The sequence below is a fragment of the Rhinopithecus bieti genome, unplaced genomic scaffold, assembly GCF_001698545.2.
Source record: "Rhinopithecus bieti isolate Rb0 unplaced genomic scaffold, ASM169854v2 scaffold_21412, whole genome shotgun sequence".
NCBI lineage: Eukaryota > Metazoa > Chordata > Mammalia > Primates > Cercopithecidae > Rhinopithecus > Rhinopithecus bieti.
In genome coordinates this window covers 2055833-2076493 of record NW_016811643.1, presented here as the reverse complement: position 1 = coordinate 2076493, position 20661 = coordinate 2055833, and the positions used below count along the sequence as shown (strand labels likewise).

General features: G+C 51.9%; 3 protein-coding genes across 12 annotated transcripts in view; 1 reads left to right on the top strand and 2 right to left on the bottom strand.

Annotated features, from left to right (window-relative positions):
- Positions 1 to 2565, bottom strand: part of ART1 (ADP-ribosyltransferase 1) — a 13825-nt gene extending 11260 nt beyond the window's left edge. For 3 of the 4 annotated variants that reach the window (XM_017894387.1, XM_017894388.1, XM_017894386.1), the window contains exon 1: positions 2492 to 2561. The gene's annotated coding sequence lies outside the window, so the exon portion shown is untranslated. Of the gene's footprint in view, positions 1 to 2491 lie in introns of all 4 variants that reach the window. The other variant, XM_017894385.1, reaches the window with a different exon arrangement.
- Positions 2566 to 4918: 2353 nt separating this feature from the next.
- On the top strand, positions 4919 to 8740 carry ART5 (ADP-ribosyltransferase 5). 7 transcript variants are annotated; one of them, XM_017894390.1, is made up of 5 exons: positions 4919 to 5046; positions 5378 to 5436; positions 6878 to 7607; positions 8213 to 8245; positions 8453 to 8732. In XM_017894390.1, exons 2-5 carry the CDS (start codon positions 5380 to 5382, stop codon positions 8506 to 8508), a joined length of 876 nt encoding a protein of 291 aa, XP_017749879.1. In that variant the 5' UTR covers positions 4919 to 5046; positions 5378 to 5379; the 3' UTR covers positions 8509 to 8732. The 7 variants fall into 7 exon arrangements, 5 of the variants coding, with proteins under 5 accessions (XP_017749879.1, XP_017749878.1, XP_017749881.1 ...); XM_017894389.1 differs by having other exon boundaries at positions 4960 to 5046; positions 5243 to 5436; positions 8453 to 8740; XR_001889660.1 differs by lacking the exons at positions 4919 to 5046; positions 8453 to 8732 and adding an exon at positions 8329 to 8361 and having other exon boundaries at positions 5138 to 5436; positions 6878 to 7712.
- Positions 8741 to 9693: 953 nt separating this feature from the next.
- Positions 9694 to 20661, bottom strand: part of XNDC1N (XRCC1 N-terminal domain containing 1, N-terminal like) — a 52205-nt gene continuing 41237 nt past the window's right edge. Inside the window, 10 exon segments of the mRNA XM_017894338.1 lie at positions 9694 to 10085; positions 11288 to 11417; positions 12180 to 12258; positions 12355 to 12483; positions 13042 to 13159; positions 13162 to 13226; positions 17724 to 17816; positions 19679 to 19841; positions 19933 to 19972; positions 19974 to 20134. Coding sequence (XP_017749827.1) covers positions 9694 to 10085; positions 11288 to 11417; positions 12180 to 12258; positions 12355 to 12483; positions 13042 to 13159; positions 13162 to 13226; positions 17724 to 17816; positions 19679 to 19841; positions 19933 to 19972; positions 19974 to 20134 — 1370 coding nt within the window.

The window sequence follows — 20661 nt, the reverse complement described above, 5'->3', positions numbered from 1 at the left end:
GCCTTCCAAAGGGCTGGGGTTTCAGGCGTGAGCCACCGCGCCCGGCCTTTTTTTTTTTTTTTGAGACGGAGTCTCGCTCTGTCGCCCAGGCTGGAGTGCAGTGGCTGGATCTCAGCTCACTGCAAGCTCCGCCTCCCGGGTTTACGCCATTCTCCTGCCTCAGCCTCCCAAGCAGCTGGGACTACAAGTGCTCGCCGCCACGCCCGGCTAATTTTTTTGCATTTTTAGTAGAGACAGGGTTTCACCGTGTTAGCCAGGATGGTCTCGATCTCCTGACCTTGTGATCCGCCCGTCTCGGCCTCCCAAAGTGCTGGGATTACAGGCTTGAGCCACCGCGCCCGGCCTTGTTTTGTTTTTTGAGACAGAATTTTGCTCTTGTTGCCCAGGCTGGAGTGCAATGGCATGATCTCAGCTCACTGCAAACTTTGCCTCCCGGGTTCAAGCAATTCTCCTGTCTCAGTCTCCCAAGTAGTTGGCGATTACAGGCACGCGCCATCACGCCTGGCTAATTTTACATTTTTAGTAGAAATGGGGTTTCTCCATGTTGGTCAGGCTGGTCTTGAACGCCCAACCTCAGGTGATCTACCCACCTCAGCCTCCCAAAGTGCTGGGATTACAGGCATGAGCCACCGCACCTGGCCTGTTTTTAGTTTTATTTACTTTTGTTTTGGTTTTGGTTTTCATGTAGCAAGAACATTTAATGTGAGATGTACCCTCTTCACACATGTTTAAGTTCACAATGCCTTATTGTTACTGTAGGCACAATGTTATACCAGAGGAGACTTGAAAAGCTCATTTTGCTCATTATTGTAGTCCCATTACAAAGCAGATGCTCAATAAAAATGTATTGAATTAATGATCAGGTTTGGAGGGGAAATGGTGAGTTCACTTTGGGAAATGTGAACTCCCTGAAGCAGATGTCCAAGAGGTAGCAGAATGGACAATCAAGGAGACATGAGAGTCACAGGTGATTGAAATCAGGGAAGAGATGAGATCCCCAGAGCAAGGGAAAGAGTAAGGCTGAAAGGCAGAGGGCGAGCTGCTTGATGGTTGAAGCCAGAGGTCAGGTGGAGCCGCACTCCTCCTTGGCTTTCTAGAGTCTCTTTGCATCTGGTCCTTGGGTTCCATGAGATACCATGGTATCCTTGTGATAAAATCCTCTTTAGGCTTAATCTAGCTCAGGGTGGCTCCTGTTAATTTGCCATGGCAAGTCTCACATGATAAACCATCCCCGTTATTCACCCAGTCATCCATGATGGTCCCCTGGGTGTCCATTCAGTCAATCATTCGTCAAACATTCAAATAGTTGCAAACTAACGCTGGGTGAGATAGGGGTCCATCCTAGATTCTCCTTCCCTTCAACATCCGCACTCCCTGCCCTGGCTCAGGCTTGCCTGTGCCTCCCTGCTGATCTCCCCTCCACAGTCAGCCCCACTAACGTGCCTGTCCAGGGAGAGCGATGTTTCTAAACTGCTCATGTTCCTTATGTGCTTAAAAGCCCTCTGTGCCAAAACTGACTGGAAGAAATATCTCAAAATATAGAGGAAAAATGCAGAGACAAAAATTATGAGGGAAGAGATAAGAACACATCTAGAAAAAAAAAGCAAACAAACAGACAAACAAACAAAACATCCCTCCATACCCTCAAAACAGAGGCCACCATCCTTATCCTGGCCCTCTACGCCCTCTGCAGCTCGCACCTGCCACTCCTGCTTGGCTTCTGTAGTGCAGAACAAAGTCGCAGGTGGGACTCCATGGTTACCCTCCCTGTGGTTCTGCACACATTGTCCCCTCTCCTTGGGACACCCTTCTTCTGGCTACCCACTCTTCAAGGCTTAACCCGGGGAGTCACCTCCTCCAGGAAGCCCTCTGACTCCTCTGGGCTCCCATATCACCCAGTGCTGTCCTCTGTCACTGTCCTTATCACACTGTGCTGCCCTTATATGTGCCTGGCTCCTCTCCTGGCCAGTAAATTCCTTGAGGGAGCATGTATGCCAAGACCAGGCACTGGGTAGGCCTCAGCATGTTTGCTGAGAGTCTGAGGAACTTTCTCAGCTCAGCTAACAGCGTAGACCACTGCAAAGCAGGTGGGTGGCTGGCCTTGGTGACCAGTGTCAGGGGAGATGTAGTGGGAGCCGGAGGGACGGGGTGGGCATGGGCCCAAAGAGCTGGGGATGCTGAGTAATTCCTTTTCTAGCCCAAGGGAGTTGCCATTCTGTCCTCCCTCTCATCCCTCTTGGGGCCATTCTTTCATCAGTTCGTCATCCAGGCCCTTGCTGAACATACCCTCCTGGGAATGTGACCCCAAATCTCCTCACAGGAATCTCAAACTTCCCATGGCCTCCAACCTTCCTAGGTATCCCAAACTTCATCAAAGTTTCCTGGAAACTTGTTCTCATGACTCCCAAAATTCCACCATTCATCTCCCAAACTTCACCTCAAAACCACTTTTCCTGCCCAGCACCCAGGAAGAGAGTGGTGCACTCCTTACCTAGGCCTTGTCCTGGGTGGGGAAGCTGCTGCTGGTCTCCACCATGTCCACCAGGAGAGGGGAGGACAAGTTTCTTTTTGATATTGTCAATCCCCACCCCTTGCACCTCCCCCACACAGCTGCTCAGAAACACGACACTCCCCCATCTATTTCTGGATGTCTCCTCAGGGCTCAGGAACACCAGCCTCTGCTCAGTCTGACCTGCCCAGTGTTCGTCCTACAAAAAAGAGAATCCCTGAAGCCAGATAGGAGGTGGACTGAAGCACTAGGGATCCAGGGTGAGACAACTGCCTCCTCACTGGCTATGGTCCTGTACTCTGGTCAGTCAAGGAGGAGGAAGAGAGGAGGAAGCTTCAGCACCTCAGCTTCAGAGAGCATCTCCTTAGATTTTGTACCTTTCACGTGAACACTGAGACTTAGCTAAGGTGCCAGGAGAGATTCAAACTAAGGAGGCTGGATTCTGGGTCCCAGTTCCAGCTCTGACTCGCCAGGTGATCTTGGAAGACTTCTTTCTGCTACACTTAGGATCCCTGCCAATGACTGGATTTTTTTTGTTGTTTTTTTGTTTTTTATTTTTTGAGATGGAGTCTCGCTCTGTCGCCAGGCTGGAGTGCAGTGGTGCAATCTCGGCTCACTGCAACCTCTGCCTCCCGGGTTCAAGCAATTCTCCTGCCTCAGCCTCCTGAGTAGCTGGCACTACAGGCGCCCGCCACCATGCCAGGCTAATTTTTGTATTTTTAATAGAGATGGGGTTTCACCATGTTGGCCAGGATGGTCTCAAACTCTTGACCTCGGGATCTGCCCGCCTCAGCCTCCCCAAGTGCTGGGATTACAGGTGTGAGCCACCGTGCCTGGCCCCCAGTGACTAGATTTGAGTCCATCTCTTGGGGCCTTATTTTGGGTTCTAGGTCCTGGGATGGGAGAAGCAATCCCCCAAAGCCAGAGAGTGGAGAGGGACAAAGCAGTGATCCCAGTAGATCTGGTCTCAGGGGCTGTCCCAGCAGGCCAAGCTGTCCCCAGGTAGTATCTTCTCTTCAAGCAACTGCAAACGCTCAGCTTCCTCCAGAGAGCAGGGCAGGCAGGATATGTAGGCAACATCTCTTTCTTTCTCTTTCTCTCTCTCTCTCTTTCTTGTTTTGCCTCTAGCCCAGGCAACTTCTTTCTCTTTCTTTCTCTCTATCTCTCTCTTTCTTTTTGGCATTTCGCCCAGGCTGGAGTGCAGTGGCTCCATCTCAGCTCACTGCCATCTCCACCTTCTGGTTTTAAGCGATTCTCCTGACTCAGCCTCCGGAGTAGCTTGGATTACAGGTACCCGCCACCCATGCCCGGCTAATTTTTGTATTTTTAGTAGAGACGGGGTTTCACCATGTTGGCCAGGCAGGTCTCGAACTCCTAACCTCGTGATCCTCCCGCCTCAGCCTCCCAAAGTGCTAGGATTACAGGAGTGAGTAACCGCGCCCTGCCTGGAGCTGTTTTTCTAACAAGCACTTAGAAGCACCTCCCTCCCCACCCTCCTCCACGACTGGACCCACAGTATGTCTTCCCGTTTGGTCTACAGAAAGGATTCTGGGAGACAGCAGGATTCTAGGTGGAGGAAACTTTTTATTTGACAGTCTGAGGGGATGAGGGGACAGGGATGGGGGAAATTAATGAGCCAGACCATGATGGAGTCCTTTGGGTAGCTCTAACCTTTCGTGCCTACCTCAGCTCCAGCAGGCAGCATTTCCAAATCCTAGCTTTCGGAACCCTCAGAAATCCTAGCTTTCAGCGACCCTCCGGCCGCTGGGGGAAGGAGGGGTGACATCCCCCCTCCTCCTGGCTCAGGCTGCTGGGGAGCTCTTCCTTGAGCTACGAATTCCTCCACTGGCCCCTTCCCCCATGGCCTCTGACGCGGCATCCAAAACTCAGAGTCAGGTTATTTATAGATAAGCCCAGAGGAGGTGGGGGAAAGGCCAGTATCTACAAACATGGGTCACCTGAGTCTGAGCGGCCCCGAAAGCGGTCTGGGGGAGGGGCGAGCCTGGATCCTGTGGATTTGCGACCAAGGGCTCTGTCTCTGGCCCAACCCCACTGAAGGGGTATGGGGAGAGGGCCCAGAGCAGGGAGGGAGTGGGCGCTGCTCAGATGCTGGAGCACGTGGCCCAAGGTGTGGGCCAAATGCAAACTCTGCAATTGAGAGTGCTCCAGGGGCGACCTTTTGGCTGGCGGGACCTCCGCGGGGCCCCCTGGCCTGGTCGTCTGGGGGCCAGGGGCCGACCGGGTCAGGGCCCGCCTGAGGGAGAGGCCAAGTCTCACAAGCTTCTTCCCCCTCACAGCCAAAGAGGGTCCCGCAGAAAGACCCCGCAGTCCTGGAGGAGGGGAGTTGCCTCTCAGGCCCTGCCCTGCCGCGGCCGCTCCCGGCCCCGCATGCGGCGCTGGGAAAGGGGTGTCGGGTTACCAGCGCGGGGGCTCTAGCTAGCCTCGGGAACCTTGCTTTCAGCCGGACTCTGGGGACAGCGCAGCCCCCGCCCGAGCCCTCGGCTCTACCTCCCGCTCGCGGCCTCAGCAACCTTCAGGTGGGTCCTCCGCCCCCGGCCCTCTCCTCTCTGGCGGAACCAAACTGCGGCCCCGCTTTTACTGTCTCAGAAAAGTCCCGGGACTGGGGACTCTGAGGAAGGGGCGTCGGGAGTCTGGAGTGGAGACTCGGAGCGGGGGCCGGACAATAAACTCCAGGCCCCGCCCACGCTCCCGGCCCCGCCCACGCCCCGCCAGGGCCCTAATCCTGGACTCCGGATCCCGTGCGCCTGGAGACAGGGTCCAGATCTCCCTCGAGCCCCCTCGAAACCAGGACTCCAGCGCCACTGGTCCCGCCCTCACCCGGACCCCTGGCCCTCACGTCTCCTCCAGGGATGGCACTGGCGTCATTGATGATGGCCCTCGGCTGCTTCGGCCTCCACACCTGGCAGGTAACTCCAGGAACCATCTCCTGTCCCCAAGGGGGACACTGGGGGGCAGACCCTGAGGAAGTGGACTGGGGGCTGACTCCTCACAGCCCTCTCCCAGGGACTCTTCCCTAGGATTCCACTCTTAACTCTCTTCCTCTCAGGAACCTCCATCTCTGCAGGGAGCCCCAGGTTCCCATTCTGTCTCCTAGAACCCCCACCTCCATTCCTCTCTGGATGCCTCCAACATTCTCCTCCCCACCTCTCATCTCCCAGCGCAGGCACAGTCCGGCAAAGCCTCCTTGGGTTACCTGCGTGCTGCAGTCCTGGCAGCCTCTCCCAACCAAGGCTTGGCCTCCCCACCACCCCTACGCCAAATGTGGGTACAGAGCAGGGGAGGACGCAGGCGTCTCAGAGCTGACAGTGATTTGGTGTGGTGGCTGAGCACCTACCTGCAAGGGCTTCCTGCTAGATGAGAGGGAAAGAGAGCCTGAGGAGAACGGGGCTGGGGGTCAGGTAGCTGGACACTTGCTGTGTGTAGTATTTACACATCACCTGCTTGCTAGATCTTACAGCCAGAAAAGTGCTTGGTAGTCATCTAGTCCCACCTCCCACCGACCGCAGGAACCTTTCTAATGACAGGATGACCCTTTTTAGGTTGTACAGAAGTAATGCTCTTTATGCTGTCTTCATAATAACTGTGAGGTTGGAAGTATCCTCAAGTCCAGAAAAGTTATGACACTTGCCCAAGATCTCACAGCTAACAGGTGGTAAAGTCAAGATTTCAGGCTGGGCGCGGTGGCTCACGCCTGTAATCCCAGCACTTTGGGAGGCTGAGGCTGGTGGATTACTTGAGGTCAGGAGTTCGAGACCAGCCTGACCTACATGGTGAAACCCCGTCTCTACCAAAAATACAAAAAATTAGCTGGGTGTGGTATTGCACACCTGTAATCCTAGCTACTCAGGAGGCTGAGACAGGAGAATTGCTTGAACCCAAGGCAGGGTTGCAGTGAGCCAAGATCGTGCCATTGTACTCCAGCCTAGGCAACAGAGTGAGACTTCGTCTCAAAAAAACAAAACAAAAACAAATTAGCCAACCATGGTGGCATGCACAGGTAATCCCAGTTACTTGGGAGGCTGAGGTGGGAGAATCACTCCAACCTGGGAGGCGGAGCTTGCAGTGAGCCGAGATCTCACCACTGAACTCCAGCCTGGGCGACAGAGCAAGACTCTGTCTCAAAAAAAAAAAAAAAAAAAAAAAAAAAGATTTCAGCCCGTGTCTGTCTGACTCCAGTGCCTGTGCTATTTAAGCCTCTTATTGGGTCCTTGCCAAATTGCATATACCTGATATTTGGGGATAGAAATGAGATTCTGTGTTTCTGGATGGGTTTGCCCCCAGGACCCGTGTCCAGTGCTCTCAACTTATGCTCTTTTCGGTGTGGCACCTCTCTTCCTTCCTCCACAGGCCCAGGCTGTTCCCATCCTGCCCCTGGGCCTGGCTCCAGACACCTTTGACGATGCCTATGTGGGTTGTGCAGAGGAGATGGAGGAGAAGGCAGACCCCCTGCTAAAGGCGGAAATGGCCCACCATGCCCTGCTGCAGGAATCCTGGGAGGCAGCCCAGGAGGCCTGGGAGGACAGGCATCGAGGGCTCACCTTACCCCCCGGCTTCAAAGCCCAGAATGGAATAGCCATTATGGTCTACACCAACTCATCTAACACCTTGTACTGGGAGTTGAATCAGGCTGTGCGGACAGGCGGAGGCTCCCGGGAGCTCTACATGAGGCACTTTCCCTTCAAGGCCCTGCATTTCTACCTGATCCGGGCCCTGCAGCTGCTGCGAGGCAGTGGGGGCTGCAGCACGGGGCCTGGGGAGGTGGTGTTCCGAGGTGTGGGCAGCCTTCGCTTTGAACCCAAAAGGCTGTGGGACTCTGTCCGCTTAGGCCAGTTTGCCTCCAGCTCCCTGGAGAAGGCAGTGGCCCGCAGATTTGGTAATGCCACCCTCTTCTCTCTAATGACTTGCTTTGGGGCCCCTATCCAGGCCTTCTCTGTCTTTCCCAAGGAGCACGAGGTGCTGATTCCCCCCCATGAAGTCTTCTTGGTCACCAGATTCTCTCAGGATGGAGCCCAGAGCCTGGTGACTCTCTGGAGCTATAATCAGACCTGCAGCCACTTTAACTGCGCCTATCTGGGTGGTGAGCTGTGCATGGAGGAAGCAGGACTGGCAGTGTGGGTGAAATAAGCCAGAATGTCCCTACACAATAATCCCCAGGGCCTTCGGGAGACCTACTTGGTTAAAGGTGAATTGAGGGCTGGAAGTCAGCTGGAGTTAATGTCATCTGTGACTCGGGTTTTTTTGGGTCCTATAAGTGTTTTCCAGATTTGTGAACATTCTCAGATGATTCTATATGTCCTCAAAAGGGTCCATCTGCTACACAGTCTAATAGACCAAAATAACCTGGTTAAGGAGATCAGCAAGCAGCAGAAAGAGCCAGGGGGACTGCTTCAGGTCTCAGAGGGCCCTGGGCTTGATGAGGCTGATAGGGCATGTATGTGCCACTCCCAAGTGCTGAGGCAGGGACAGATGGAAGAGTGACTGGGTCTTGGGTGGGAAGAGGGATGGAAACGCAATCTGGAAAAACTTCCTGGAGGACAGAGGAGGAAGGGAAGTCAGAAGTTTCCCTTTAGGTGACGGGAAAGATAGATTGAGAGGGGAAATGGCCCTGCCAGGGCCTGATGGGCAGGGCAGTTTGGGTGTGAGTCTGTCGACATGGAGGCCTCACTCTGCTGTCTGTTGCAGGGGAGAAGAGGCGGGGCTGTGTGTCTGCACCAGGTGAGTCGCTCTTCCATCCTCCCTCAGCTGCTTTGACTCCCACTCACCCTGCTGACCCCTTCCTTTTCTTCTCCCTCCAGCAGGGGTGCAGCCAGTCACAATCTGAGGGGGCCTCCTCTCTGCCCCCCTGGAAGACCCTGCTCTCGGCCCCTGGGGAGTTCCAGCTCTCAGGGGTTGGGCCCTGAAAGTCCAACATCTGCCACTTAGGAGCCCTGGGAACGCGTGACCTTCATATGAAGAAGAGGCGCCTCCAACAGCCTTGAGAAGCAAGAACGTGGTTCCAGACCCAGCCCTAGCAGCCTTCTCCCCAACCAGGATGTGGGGCTGGGGAGGCCATGGCAGGGCCGAGGGAACTCTGCTATGTGGTGGGGACTTCCCGGGACAAGCAAGGGAAGTACTGAGGCAGCCACTTGATTGAACGGTGTTGCAGTGTGGAGACATGGAATTTTATTGAGGTAGCCACTTGATTAAAAGGTATTGCAGTGTGGAGACATGGAATTTTATGATTGGTTTATTCCATGAGACTAGACCATCTGCCCCACTCTGGCCTTGCTAGGCTGAGGGACTGACTGAGGGACTAAAAAAATAACTTCCTGGGGCCAGGCATGGTGGCTCACACTTGTAATCCCAGCACTTTGGGAGGCCGAGGTGGGCGGATCAGGAGGTCAGGAGATTGAGACCAGTCTGGTTAATACGGTGAAACCGTGTCTCTACTAAAAGTACAAAAAAATTAGCTGGGTGAGGTGGCGGACACCTGTAGTCCCAGCTCCTCCAGAGGCTGAGGCAGGAGAATGGAGTGAACCCATGAGACGGAGCTTGCAGCAAGCCAAGATCACACCACTGCACTCCAGCCTGGGTGACAGAGTGAGACTCTGTCTCAAAAATAATAATAATAGTAACTTCTTGGTCACTCCTAGACACAGTCTCCTGTGCAGACTCGTGTCACACTCTAACTTGCAAATCCAGAAGGTAGAACAGCTAGAGGGTCCTCACGACAACCATGAAGGCAGGAAAGCAGGCAGGTGATTCCTCAGCCCCACTTGTGAGGTGAGGAGTGCAAAGACAAGGAAGGAAGCAACTGGTCAGAGGGTTCCCATTGAACCCCGACCTCCCATCTCCCCAGCCTCCTGCCTCCTGGTCCAGAACTCTGTCCATGAAAGATCTGAGGAAACTCAAAGTAGGATCCTAAGCCCAAGACACTTGGGACCACAGAGCAAGTCATTTCTCTCTGTCCTGCTCCCACAAGGGTCCATTTCAGGGGAAAGAAGGGCGAGGACCTCAAAACATCGGGAGACAGAGATTCTCACACAGCCCGGAGGACTCTCACATCCAGAACAGAAACTTTACTGAAGCAAGAAAAGCAGCGCAGGCTCCTCCCAAGGGGCCCCCCACCCTTACCCTCCTAGGCTATCACCCTCAGCAGCAGAAGAAGGGAGCCTTCCACTGTATCAGGACCTCCCCTCAGTCCCCGAATCCTCCCCCTGGGGCAGGTCCCCAGCCCCCTCTGCTTCCTGCTCCCTATGCACTAGCACATGAGCTGGGGAGCGGGGGCCAGACTCTCCAGAAGCCAGAGTCCTCACCCCTCCACTGTCCTGAAGCCCGGTTCCTGATGATTCCTGGGTCCCCACAATCCCAGGCCCTGTCAGCTCTAGGGTCTCAGGGATGGGAGGCCCCAGGTTCTGGAAGCTGTTGTGCACTCAGGTGATGCAGTGACTGAGGATGCTGGCACTGTCAGGAGGCCGGGGTGTGCCTCCCTCCACCAGAGTTCACTGCACACAGGCTACTTCGCTTTGCAGTCGAGATATGGTCTTGGTCAGCTCTGTGAGTCTGTTGCCCAGGTCTAGAGGAGGTGGAGTACCGGGGGGCCTTTCAGAGGATGAGCCTGCCCTGTACTCCTTTTACCCTTTACAGAATCCCAGGGGTTGCCCTATCCGGAGTTCCTGAGGGAGAACTGGAAGAAGTGAGGAACGGGTGTGTGGGTTAGGGGTCAGGTGGATGGGTGAAACTGGGACAGGTGAATCCGATCGGGTGGGGAGGGAGGAGCTGAGGAGCTGGAAAGAAGGGAAGTCTGGGGGTCAGAGAAGGATGACAAGCCATGGGGACAGCTGTTACTGGGTAGACATTCATGCGTCCACCCGCCTGCCCTCTCCCCAGTCTATGGCCAGCCAACTCACCCCATCCTTCAGGGCCCAGTTCAGATCCCTCCCCGCTTTGTCCATTCTGCTACTCTATCCTTCTGCCTTGAGACGGAGTCTCGCTCTGTCACCCAGGCTGGAGTGCTGTGGCCGGATCTCAGCTCACTGCAAGCTCCACCTCCCGGGTTCAGGCCATTCTCCTGCCTCAGCCTCCTGAGTAGCTGGGACTACAGGTGCTGCCACCTCGCCCGGCTAGTTTTTTTGTAGTTTTTAGTAGAGACGGGGTTTCACCATGTTAGCCAGAATGGTCTCGATCTCCTGACCTCGTGATCCGCCCGTCTCGGCCTCCCAAAGTGCTAGGATTACAGGGGTGAGCCACCGCGCCCGGCCCCTTCTGCCTTCTTATGAGCCTCTGAAAATGACGGGCTCCTTCTCCCTTCAGGCACCGATAGCAATTTGCGTCTCTCTTAGCTGCACTTAATGCCCAGTGTGATGGTTTCTCTTCCTCACCAGACTGAAAGCTTCCCATGTGTCCCTGCCCCGTCCCTCCCTCCAAGACAGGGCCTGGAACGAAAGAGGCCATAGTGATGAATGTTGGTGGAATGAGTCAGTAAGTGAGTGAATGAAAGAGGTGAATGAGTGACTGGGTAAGGGAGTAAATGGGAGAATAACTGAATGCACCTGAAGGCAGGAATGAGCAGTTACATGAAATGAGTGGGATAAATGCCCGGATGGGTCAGAGGGTGATGGAGTGCAAGGGGCCATGCTGTGCAGGTTGCCCTTCCAAGGGCAGGGCAGGATGGGGCCACATATTATGCAGGAATGAGGATGTGACTCTGGGTATGGGTCCTTTATCCCAGCTGAGCAAGGAAGAGGAATGGGGAGGGCTTGGAGGTGGGCAACGAACCTTTCTGCTGGGTCTCCTCGAATTCACGCCGGGTGGTCTCTATGTAGCGCTGTACCAGGGCCTTGATGATGCGAAGGCAGTAGGATCCATGCTGTTCCTTCCCAGGCACAGCCCCTGCCCCAGGATTGGCCTGGAATGGGAAGACAAGAGGGTGGGGGAGATTCTCTACCTCCAACCTTCCTCTGATCACTGCCCATGCCCCCGCACCCCCAGGCAAAAAAGGCCCAAGCAAAGTCTGTGTAGACTTTTCTGTCCCTGACCCACCTAGCCCCTGGCCTCCACCCCACAGTGTGGACCTGAAAGGTAGGACAGGGGCCAGAAGCTAGGGAAGGGCTGACGGTGAGAGGACCAGGAAGGGGTGGGTGAGGGCTGGGAGGCTGATGGTGAGGAGGGGAGAGCACCCTACAGACCTGGCAGTACCTGAATTAGGAAGGCACCTTCATGCCAGGCCAGACTGGGCTGGGGAGCTCCTTGGATAGCTGGTCTCTTGGCCTCCTCTCTCAGGCCACTGTCAGCCATCTAACTGCCCTGTTTGTGGGACATTTATTTGACTTCTTAAAATGTTTTTTAAAAAAATGTTCAACTATGTCTCGGACCAGTTTAAGACAAAAAGGTCTGTCTGGAGCTTAGTGAGTATTTCTAGCTTGGGAAGAGGGTGGCAAGGACTTCTGTTTAGGCTGCATGACACAGGGTTGGAAATTCAGGAAATGGCTAGAGCCAGGAAGAGGGAAAGGGAAGCCACGTGAGAGAGTAGAAATTGAGACAGGCTTTCTGGGGAACATAGCCTAGAAAGATAGATAAGCCCGGAGTATGCAGACAAATGGATGGTATAGACAATACAGGTGAAGGCCTGACACCAGAGTGACCAGCAACAAGCTAAGGAGGTACTCACAAAAGTAGGGATGAGGGGATAGTCTGGCTTCTTGGTTTTGCAGCAGGAACAGCAACAGCAAATGAACTGGCAAATTATCCTGAGAGATTTCAATGGTGGGAAGAAGTCAGTTAGAGGACAGGGAAATGGGGGCAGGGGCTGGGGATCTGGGGAGTGAGAGCTCTGAGGTCATCACCTGAGAAGGTGGAAGACAGCCTTCGGGGAGGGCAGGATGTTGAAGGGCACAGGCAGTGTCAGGCCCTCTCGGAAGTAGGACAGATAGATCTTGGAGCGAGCAAACTTCCACTCCACGTCAGCATCATCCCGGGAGCCAGGCAGCAGGGGGTGGTGCAAGGACCACGTTAGCATATGGCCCTCCTGCCCACTCAGACTTTCCTTTCCCCACTCCTCACATCTTTGGTTCTCCAGTGTGCCTATAATCCTAGCCAGCCTCTTTCTTCTTCCCATACTTATCTCTGACCTCCCCTGTCCCCTGCATTTCTCCTGCCTGTCCCCCATTTCCTCTCTCCCCACCATTATCTTTCATCTTTCTGACATCCAGTTCCTGCCCAGCCTATTCTCCAGCCTGCAGACCCTAACACATCCGTTTCCTTCCCTCTCCCTCTCATGTTCCCGTTTTCTTCTCTACAACACACTCCTCTGCCCAACCCTAAAGGGGAATCAGCACTAGACTTGGTGTCTGGAGATACTAATAGCATCACTAAGACCCTCATTTTACAGAGGAAAACTTGTCCAAAGCCACAAGCAAGACAACAGTAGAGGCAGAGCACAACGCCACATGTCTTGCCTCTTTGCACCCTATTCCTCTCCATTCCTTTTTCCCTTCTGCTCCCTGGCCTAAACTGGCCTCCGTTTACACACCTCAGTCTTCTGGAAGGAGTTGATGATCATAGCAATGAGCATGTTGAGCAGCACAATGACCATGACGATGGTAAAGATGCCATAGAGGGCCCGGCCCACAAACTCAGGCACCAGAAACTGTCTACCACGCTGTGCTCTTCCATGCCGAACATGGTCCAGAACGGAAACTGGAACGTCTCATTGAAACTGGCATGCCAGGCCAAGTAAGGAACAAAAAATGAGGGGTGAGAGAAGAGCCTGAGCTCACCCACACATACTCCTTCCCACCCCCAGGATGCGGCCAAGAGTGCCCACTTCCATGCAGCCCTTTGGACCACCTTGGCCAGTACAGACACTTGCTGTTTCTGAGCTCCAAATCTTTCTTTCAGTCAACCAGTATTTACTGAGCACACGGTAGTGTCACAGGTGCTGAGGATACATCAGTGGACAAGACAAGCACGTTCCTGTCTTCATGGCCTTATGTTCTGGGGTGCAGGGGGTAAGATGGATATTACTTATACCAACAATTTAAATTTGTGGCTGGGTGTGGTGGCTCATGCCTATAATCCTAGCACTTTGGGAGGCCGAGGTGGAAGGAGAGCATGAGCCCAGGAGTTCAAGGCTGCAGTGAGTTGTGACTGTGCCACTGCACTCTGGCCTGGGTGGCACAGTGTGACCCTGTCTCAAAAAACAACAGCAAAAAACTTTTGACTTATGTAGCAGTCACTCATGAATGAATAGCCCAGGAGGGCTTGGCCTTCCCTTGCCACTCTGAAGTGATGTCACCAGGAGCCACAAAGCAGGCTGGTATGAGTAGTTCCTGTCCCTGGCACTAAGAGTCACAGTAAGCTCAGTTCCTTTAAGCTAACAGCCTGAAGCCAGGCTATGGACAAGAATTCTTTGTAAGAGCATAGGTCTGAACACAGCTTCCATATACACTGGAACCATGAGAGAGCCTTGACCAAGTGTGGGTCCTTTAGCATCATCAATAAAACTATCAGGCAGTTGCACTCACAAAGAATTTATGATTGGGCAGCTGCTTAGGAGGCCACCTAGAGCTCCCTGGCCTCCTGGAGAAAGCCCAAGCTTCTCACCAAGACCTCCCTGAGCTTCTGATGTGGGCCCAGCTACCCTCTGTCACTTCCTTTCACAAAGTTCTCTCCATGTGCCAACCATGGGAGGCATCTTGCTATTCTCCAAACATACCTCCCTGCTTTGGCCCATGTCCCCTCTCTGCTCAGAATGCCCTATGTCTTCTCTGAAGTCCGTAACCTTTCTAGATGAAGTCCAGATTCTCTCTTCCTGCCTTCCCTGGTCATCTAAGACAGGGGAAGGTGCTTCCTCTGCTGGGCACCCTCAGTATACACTCTCCTTTCTCACAGCATTTGTTGTCGCAAATCGAGCTCATTTGTGCACATGGCTATCTTCTCTATGACAAAGGGTCTGGTTCATTTCTCCTGCCTGTGCTTCCAGTACCAGGAAACAGAACCTACTAAAAGAAAGTGTCAGTAAATAGGTATGAACTCAGCGACAGCAAAAAACCTACCACAACTGAATGACTAAGAAAGTGAATGAATTTTAAAAGTGAGTGAGACTGGGTGTTGTGGCTCACAATGACATCGTGAAATGCTGTCATCTCAGCATTTTGGGAGGTTGAGGCCAGAGGATCGCTTAAGGCCAGGAGTTCGAGAACAGCCTGGGCAACATGGCAAGACCCTATCTCAACAAAAAGATAAAAAATTAGCTGAGTGTGGTGGTGCATGCCTATAGTCCTAGCTAATAGGAAGGCTGAGGTGGGAGGATGGCTTGAGGCTAGGAAGTCGAGGCTTCAATGAGCCATGATCACACCATTGCACTCTAGCCTGGGTGACAGAGCAAGACCTTGTCTCTAAAAAAAAGAAAAAAAAAATTTTTAAAGTGAATGAGTGGGCAGGGCACGGTGGCTCACGCCTATAATCCCAGCACTCTGGGAGGCCGAGGAGGGTGGATGACCTGAGGTCAGGAGTTCAGGACCAGCCCGGCCAACATGGTGAAACACTGTCTCTACTAAAAATACAAAAATTAGCCAGGTGTGGTGGTGTGCCTGTAATCCCAGCTACTCAGGAGGCTGAGGTGGGAGAATTGCTTGAACCTGGAAGGCAGAGACTACAATGAACCGAGATCACGCCGCTGCACTCTAGCCTAGGCAACAGAGCAAGACCCCATCTCAAATAAATAAATAAATAAATAAATAAATAAATAAATAAAGGGAGTGAATGAACAATAAATGAGTGAATACACAAATATATCAATTAATTATTAGCCATATTTAGGAAGAATTGAACACCCAAAAGAATAATGACTGTAATGGATTATCATATTGAGTCCATACTGATATTCAAAAAAAGAGGAAAGGCTGGACACAGTGGCTCACGCCTGTAATCCCAGCACTTTGGGAGGCCAAGGAAGGGAGATCACCTGAGGTCAGTAGTTCAAGACCATCCTGGCTAACATGGTGAAACACCGTCTCCACTAAAAATACAAAAATTAGCCGGGCATGGCAGCACAGGCCTGTAATCCCAGCTACTCAAGAGGTTGAGGCAGGAGAATTGCTTGAACCTAGCAGGAGGTGGAGGTTGCAGTGAACCAAGATCACAACACTGCATTCCAGCCAGGGTGACAGAGTGAGACTCTGACTCAAAAAAAAAAAAAAAAGAAAAGAAAGTAGGTGAAAGCACTTCTTTACAGAAGAATGCCAGTGAATAAATGTAGAAGAAATGACAGAGGCAGAAAATCACGATCTTGAAACCACTGTTATAATAGCCAGTTCAGGTAAAAATCATCTATGGATGCTAAATCCACTGGGTGAAAGCTTTTGAGGGAGCAGTGTTGTCACACCATCTCAACATAGCTTCCTGTTACTAAAAGGGCTTCCCTGGTACCATTACAATGAAGACTTTGCTAGAGCAATGGGCCTCACCAATGGGCCACACTGACATCATGCACCTTCTGCTGTGATGCAGTGGAAAGTACACACAATCAGCTAGGTCATGTTCTTGCCAAAACTGCTTAAACTTGAATCTAATTATGATCAATAATTTTTTTTTTTTGAGACGGAGTCTCACTCTGTGGCCCAGGCTGGAGTGCAGTGGCACAATCTCTGCTCACTGCAAGCTCCGCCTCCCGGGTTCACGCCATTCTCCTGCCTCAACCTCCTGAGTAGCTGGGACTACAGGTGCCCGCCACCACGCCCGGCTAATTTTTTTGTATTTTTAGTAGAGACAGGGTTTCACCGTGTTAGCCAGGGTGGCCTTGATCTCCTGACCTCATGATCCGCCCGCCTCGGCCTCCCAAATGCTGGGATTACAGGCGTGAGCCACTGTGCCCGGCCATAATCAATAATTAATAGATAAATCCAATTTGGTCTACACTTTTCATGCAAGACAAAGAGAAGGTTGGGATGTGTTCGAGATTAAAGGAGGCTAAAAGGATATCACAACAAAATGTAACGTGTGATCCTAGATTGGATATCAGATTTTTAAAACTAGAGAGACTTTTTTCCAGGCAACTGGGGAAATATCAATAATGACTGTATAGTAAATAATATTAGGGCATGAAGCCGGGCGCGGTGGCTCACGCCTATAATCCTAGCACTTTGGGAGGCCGAGGCGTGTGGATCATGAAGTCAGGAGTTCAAGACTAGCCTGGCCAACATGGTGAAACTCCGTCTCTACTAAAAATACAAAAGTTAGCCAGGCATGGTGTTGTGTGCCTGTAATCCCAGCTACTCAAGAGGGTGAGGCAGGAGAATCACTTGAACCTGGGAGGCAGAGTTTGCAATGAGCTGAGATTGAGCCACTGCACTCCAGCTGGGCAACAGAGTGAGACTCTGTCTCAAAAAATATATATATTTATAGATTTAATATATATAAATATAAATATATACATATATAATGGTATGGATGTTAAATTTTTTTAGTGTGATAATGCTTTTGTGGTTATGTTCTTAAAACACATCCTGAACTGTTTAGGGATGAAGTGTCATTGTATTTACAATTTCCTTTCAAGTGTTTCAGGAAAAAAAAAGAATAAAGGGAGCAACAGATCAAGCAAGTGTGGTAAAACATTAACAATTAGTGGCCGGGCGCGGTGGCTCAAGCCTGTAATCCCAGCACTTTGGGAGGCCGAGACGGGCGGATCATGAGGTCAGGAGATCGAGACCATTCTGGCTAACACGGTGAAACCCCGTCTCTACTAAAAAATACAAAAAACTAGCCGGGCGAGGTGGCGGGCGCCTGTAGCCCCAGCTATTCGGGAGGCTGAGGCAGGAGAATGGCGTAAACCCGGGAGGTGGAGCTTGCAGTGAGCTGAGATCTGGCCACTGCATTCCAGCCTGGGCGACAGAGCGAGACTCCGTCTCAAAAAAAAAAAAAAAAAAAAAACATTAACAATTAGTGAAGCTGGGTGAAAGGTTTAGGGGTATCCACTGTAGTTTTCACAGGATTGACATTTTTCAAAATAAAAAGTTTGAGGAGAAAATGAGTAAAGTAATGAATGTATAAATGAACAAAAGAATGAGTGACAGAATCAAAGAGGGAGTGAGCAAACAAGAGAATTAGTTGAGTGAATAAATGAGGGAGGGAGGGAAAAAGGAGAGATCACTAGGGCTCCAAGCTGCAAGGTCCCAGGCTCTCCACCTCCCATCCTGCCTCTGCCCCTGCATACTTGCCCAGCTGCTCCATCTCCTGGTAGGGCATGTAGATGTTGTTGAGGCCACAGAGGAAGGCGGTCAGGATGATCATGAGGATGAACATAAACCTGGCAGGGGGTGGGACACAGGAGGGTCAGAGCAGGTCTCTGCCTTGAGAGAAGTCAGGCTCCGGGAAGAGGGATGAAGTCCTCCCTGGCTCTTTGCTCAACAAGTATTCAATTTGGTTATTTATTTATTTATTGAGACAGAGTCTTGCTCTGTCGGCCAGGCTGGAGTGCAGTGGCACGATTTCGGCTCACTGCAACCTCCGACTCCCGGGCTCAAGCAATTCTCCTGCCTTAGCCTCCTGAATATCTGGGATTACAGGTGTGTGCCACCATGCCCGGCTAATTTTTTTATATTTTTAGTAGAGACAAGGTCTCACCATGTTGGCCAGGCTGGTCTTGAACTCCTAACCTTAGGTAATCTGTCTGCCTTGGCTTCTCAAAGTGCTGGGATTACAGGCGTGAGGCACTGCGTCCAGCAGGTTATTTATTTATTTATTTATTTTTGAGACGGAGTCTCACTCTGTCACCCAGGCTGTAGTGCAGTGGTGCCATCTTGGCTCACTGCAACCTCTCAATCTCGGGTTCAAGTGATTCTCCTGCCTCAGCCTCCCAAGTAGCTGGTACTACACGCATGTGCCACTACACCCAGCTAATTTTTGTACTTTTAGTAGAGACTGGGTTTCACCATGTTGGCCGGGCTTGTTTTGAACTCCTGACCTCAAGTGATACACCCACCTCAGCCTCCCAAAGTGCTAGGATTACAGGTGTGAGCCATTGTGCCTGGCCAAATTTGGTTATTATTAACAATAGAGGCTGGGCGTAGTGGCTCACTTTGAGAGGCTGAGGTGGGCGGATCATGAGGTTAGGAGATCGAGACCATCCTAGCTAACATGGTGAAACCCCATTTCTACTAAAAATACAAAAAATTAGCCAGGCATGGTGGCTGGGGCCTGTAGTCCCAGCTACTCGGGAGGTTGAGGCAGGAGAATGGCGTGAACCTGGGAGGCGGAGCGTGCAGTGAGCTGAGATTGCGCCACTGCACTCCAGCCTGGGTGACAGAGTAAGACTCCATCTCAGGAAAAAAAAAAAAAAGAAAAAAAGAATAAAGGGTACTAAGTCCAAGTAGTCAAAGCTGAGGATGGAGCAGTCTCTCAGGGAGGGAATGAGATGCTGAGATTCTAAAGGAATGACACAGGGACAGCTGGGAGTCAGAATCCCACTGAACAGGAGTTATCATCAGAAGAGTCAGAGCCACGTGTGAGAATGAGTTGGCCTGCCACGGGGAGGCCAGAAGAATCCTGGGTGGGGTGGGAGGTTCTACCCCAAGCTAAGCTGAGCTAAAGTTGTTAATATTAATAGATGCAGCTAAGGTTTTTCCCACCAAGGACACTCACTGTAGTCCTACTTCAGGCTGGGGATTCCCAGGGAGGCAGGCATTAACTATAGGCTCTGATTAGGTGAGAGGCCAGGTTTTGCTGGACATGATTAGGTGATAAGGACCAAGAAGGCCAGATAAGGTCAGGGGTTCAAAGAGCAGCTGCCGAGTGGAAAGGACCCAAAGGGATACCTAAGTCCAGTGCCATCGCTTTTTCCTTAATGATGTGAAAACTGAGGCCCACAGAGGGGTCATGGAGACTGACAGAACTGGGACTGGAACTCCCAACCAAGGGCTCTTTCTGCTATCTATGGTTCGTAATCTTTTCTGGGGTCATGGGCCTCTTTGAGAATTAGATGTAAGTTGTAGACCCTCTCTGCAGAAAAATATACATTTACCCTTTGCCTGTAGTTTCAGGGGTCTTTGGTGCGCATGCCTCTGGAGGAACGCAGGTCAAGGATTTCTGTGTTACCCAAGAGCTGGGGAGGTTTGGAAGGAAGTCAAGTGGAGTCTACAGAGCAGAGCTCAGAGCAGGGCCGGTACGCACCAGATCATGTCATCGATCATCTTGCCGATGGAAATCTGCAGAGTGCCCAGCGACTCATGGGCCGGCAGAATGTGGGCTAGGTGGGTAAAGCTGAGCATGCTGGTGACAGCGAAGAGCACCTCAGCCAAGAACTGAGGATCCTCAGTGTGCCACTTGCTTCGTTCTGTGCCGGGTGGAATGGGGGCTGTGGCTGGAAGCCAAGAGCCAAGAAAGAAGAACTGGGGGATTCAGGGCTGAGTTGAAGGGACACTCACCAGCCGTGGTGAAATGGTAGCAGGCAGTTGCTTGGGAGGCAGTCCTGGCAGTGCATGTGGGCAAGCCCAGCCAGGAGGAGGCGCAGTGTGAAGGCTGCCAGGTACAGGGACAGGATGACCATATCCAGGAAGTTTCACCAGTCCAGGAGGTAACTGCGCAGGCCCTCAATCCACACTTCCTTGCACTCAAACCTCAGGAAGCCTGAAGCGGGGTGGCAGGGAGCCAGGACAGGATCGGACCAAACGTCTCCTTCTATGTCAGAGCTAGATTACGAGGCGGGGGAGCCTATGAATGGCCGTGGGGTACTAAAACATTATGGGGTGGTCAATGACATGTAAACATGTAATCTACTCAGGAACAAGTGATCTTATGTGAACATAAAAAAGAGTCCTTGCTGATGCAGACACTGCTGGCGTGACTGCACCAATGATCTCAGTCAGTAGACACTCAGAAAGTATCACCTGGGACAGGCTGTTTATTAGGAGGGAATGACTGAAATTTGTTTCTCCGTGCCCTCCACCAAGTAAATACTGGACAAATAATTGAAGAATATTGATTTGAGGCTGGGTGCGGTGGCTCACGCCTGTAATCCCAGCACTTTGGAAGGCCGAGGCAGGAGGATTGCTTGAGGCCAGGAGTCTGAGACCAGCCTGGGCAACATGGTGAAACCCCATCTCTATTAAACTATTTTATTTTATTTCTATTTTTTATTTTTTTATTTTTTTATT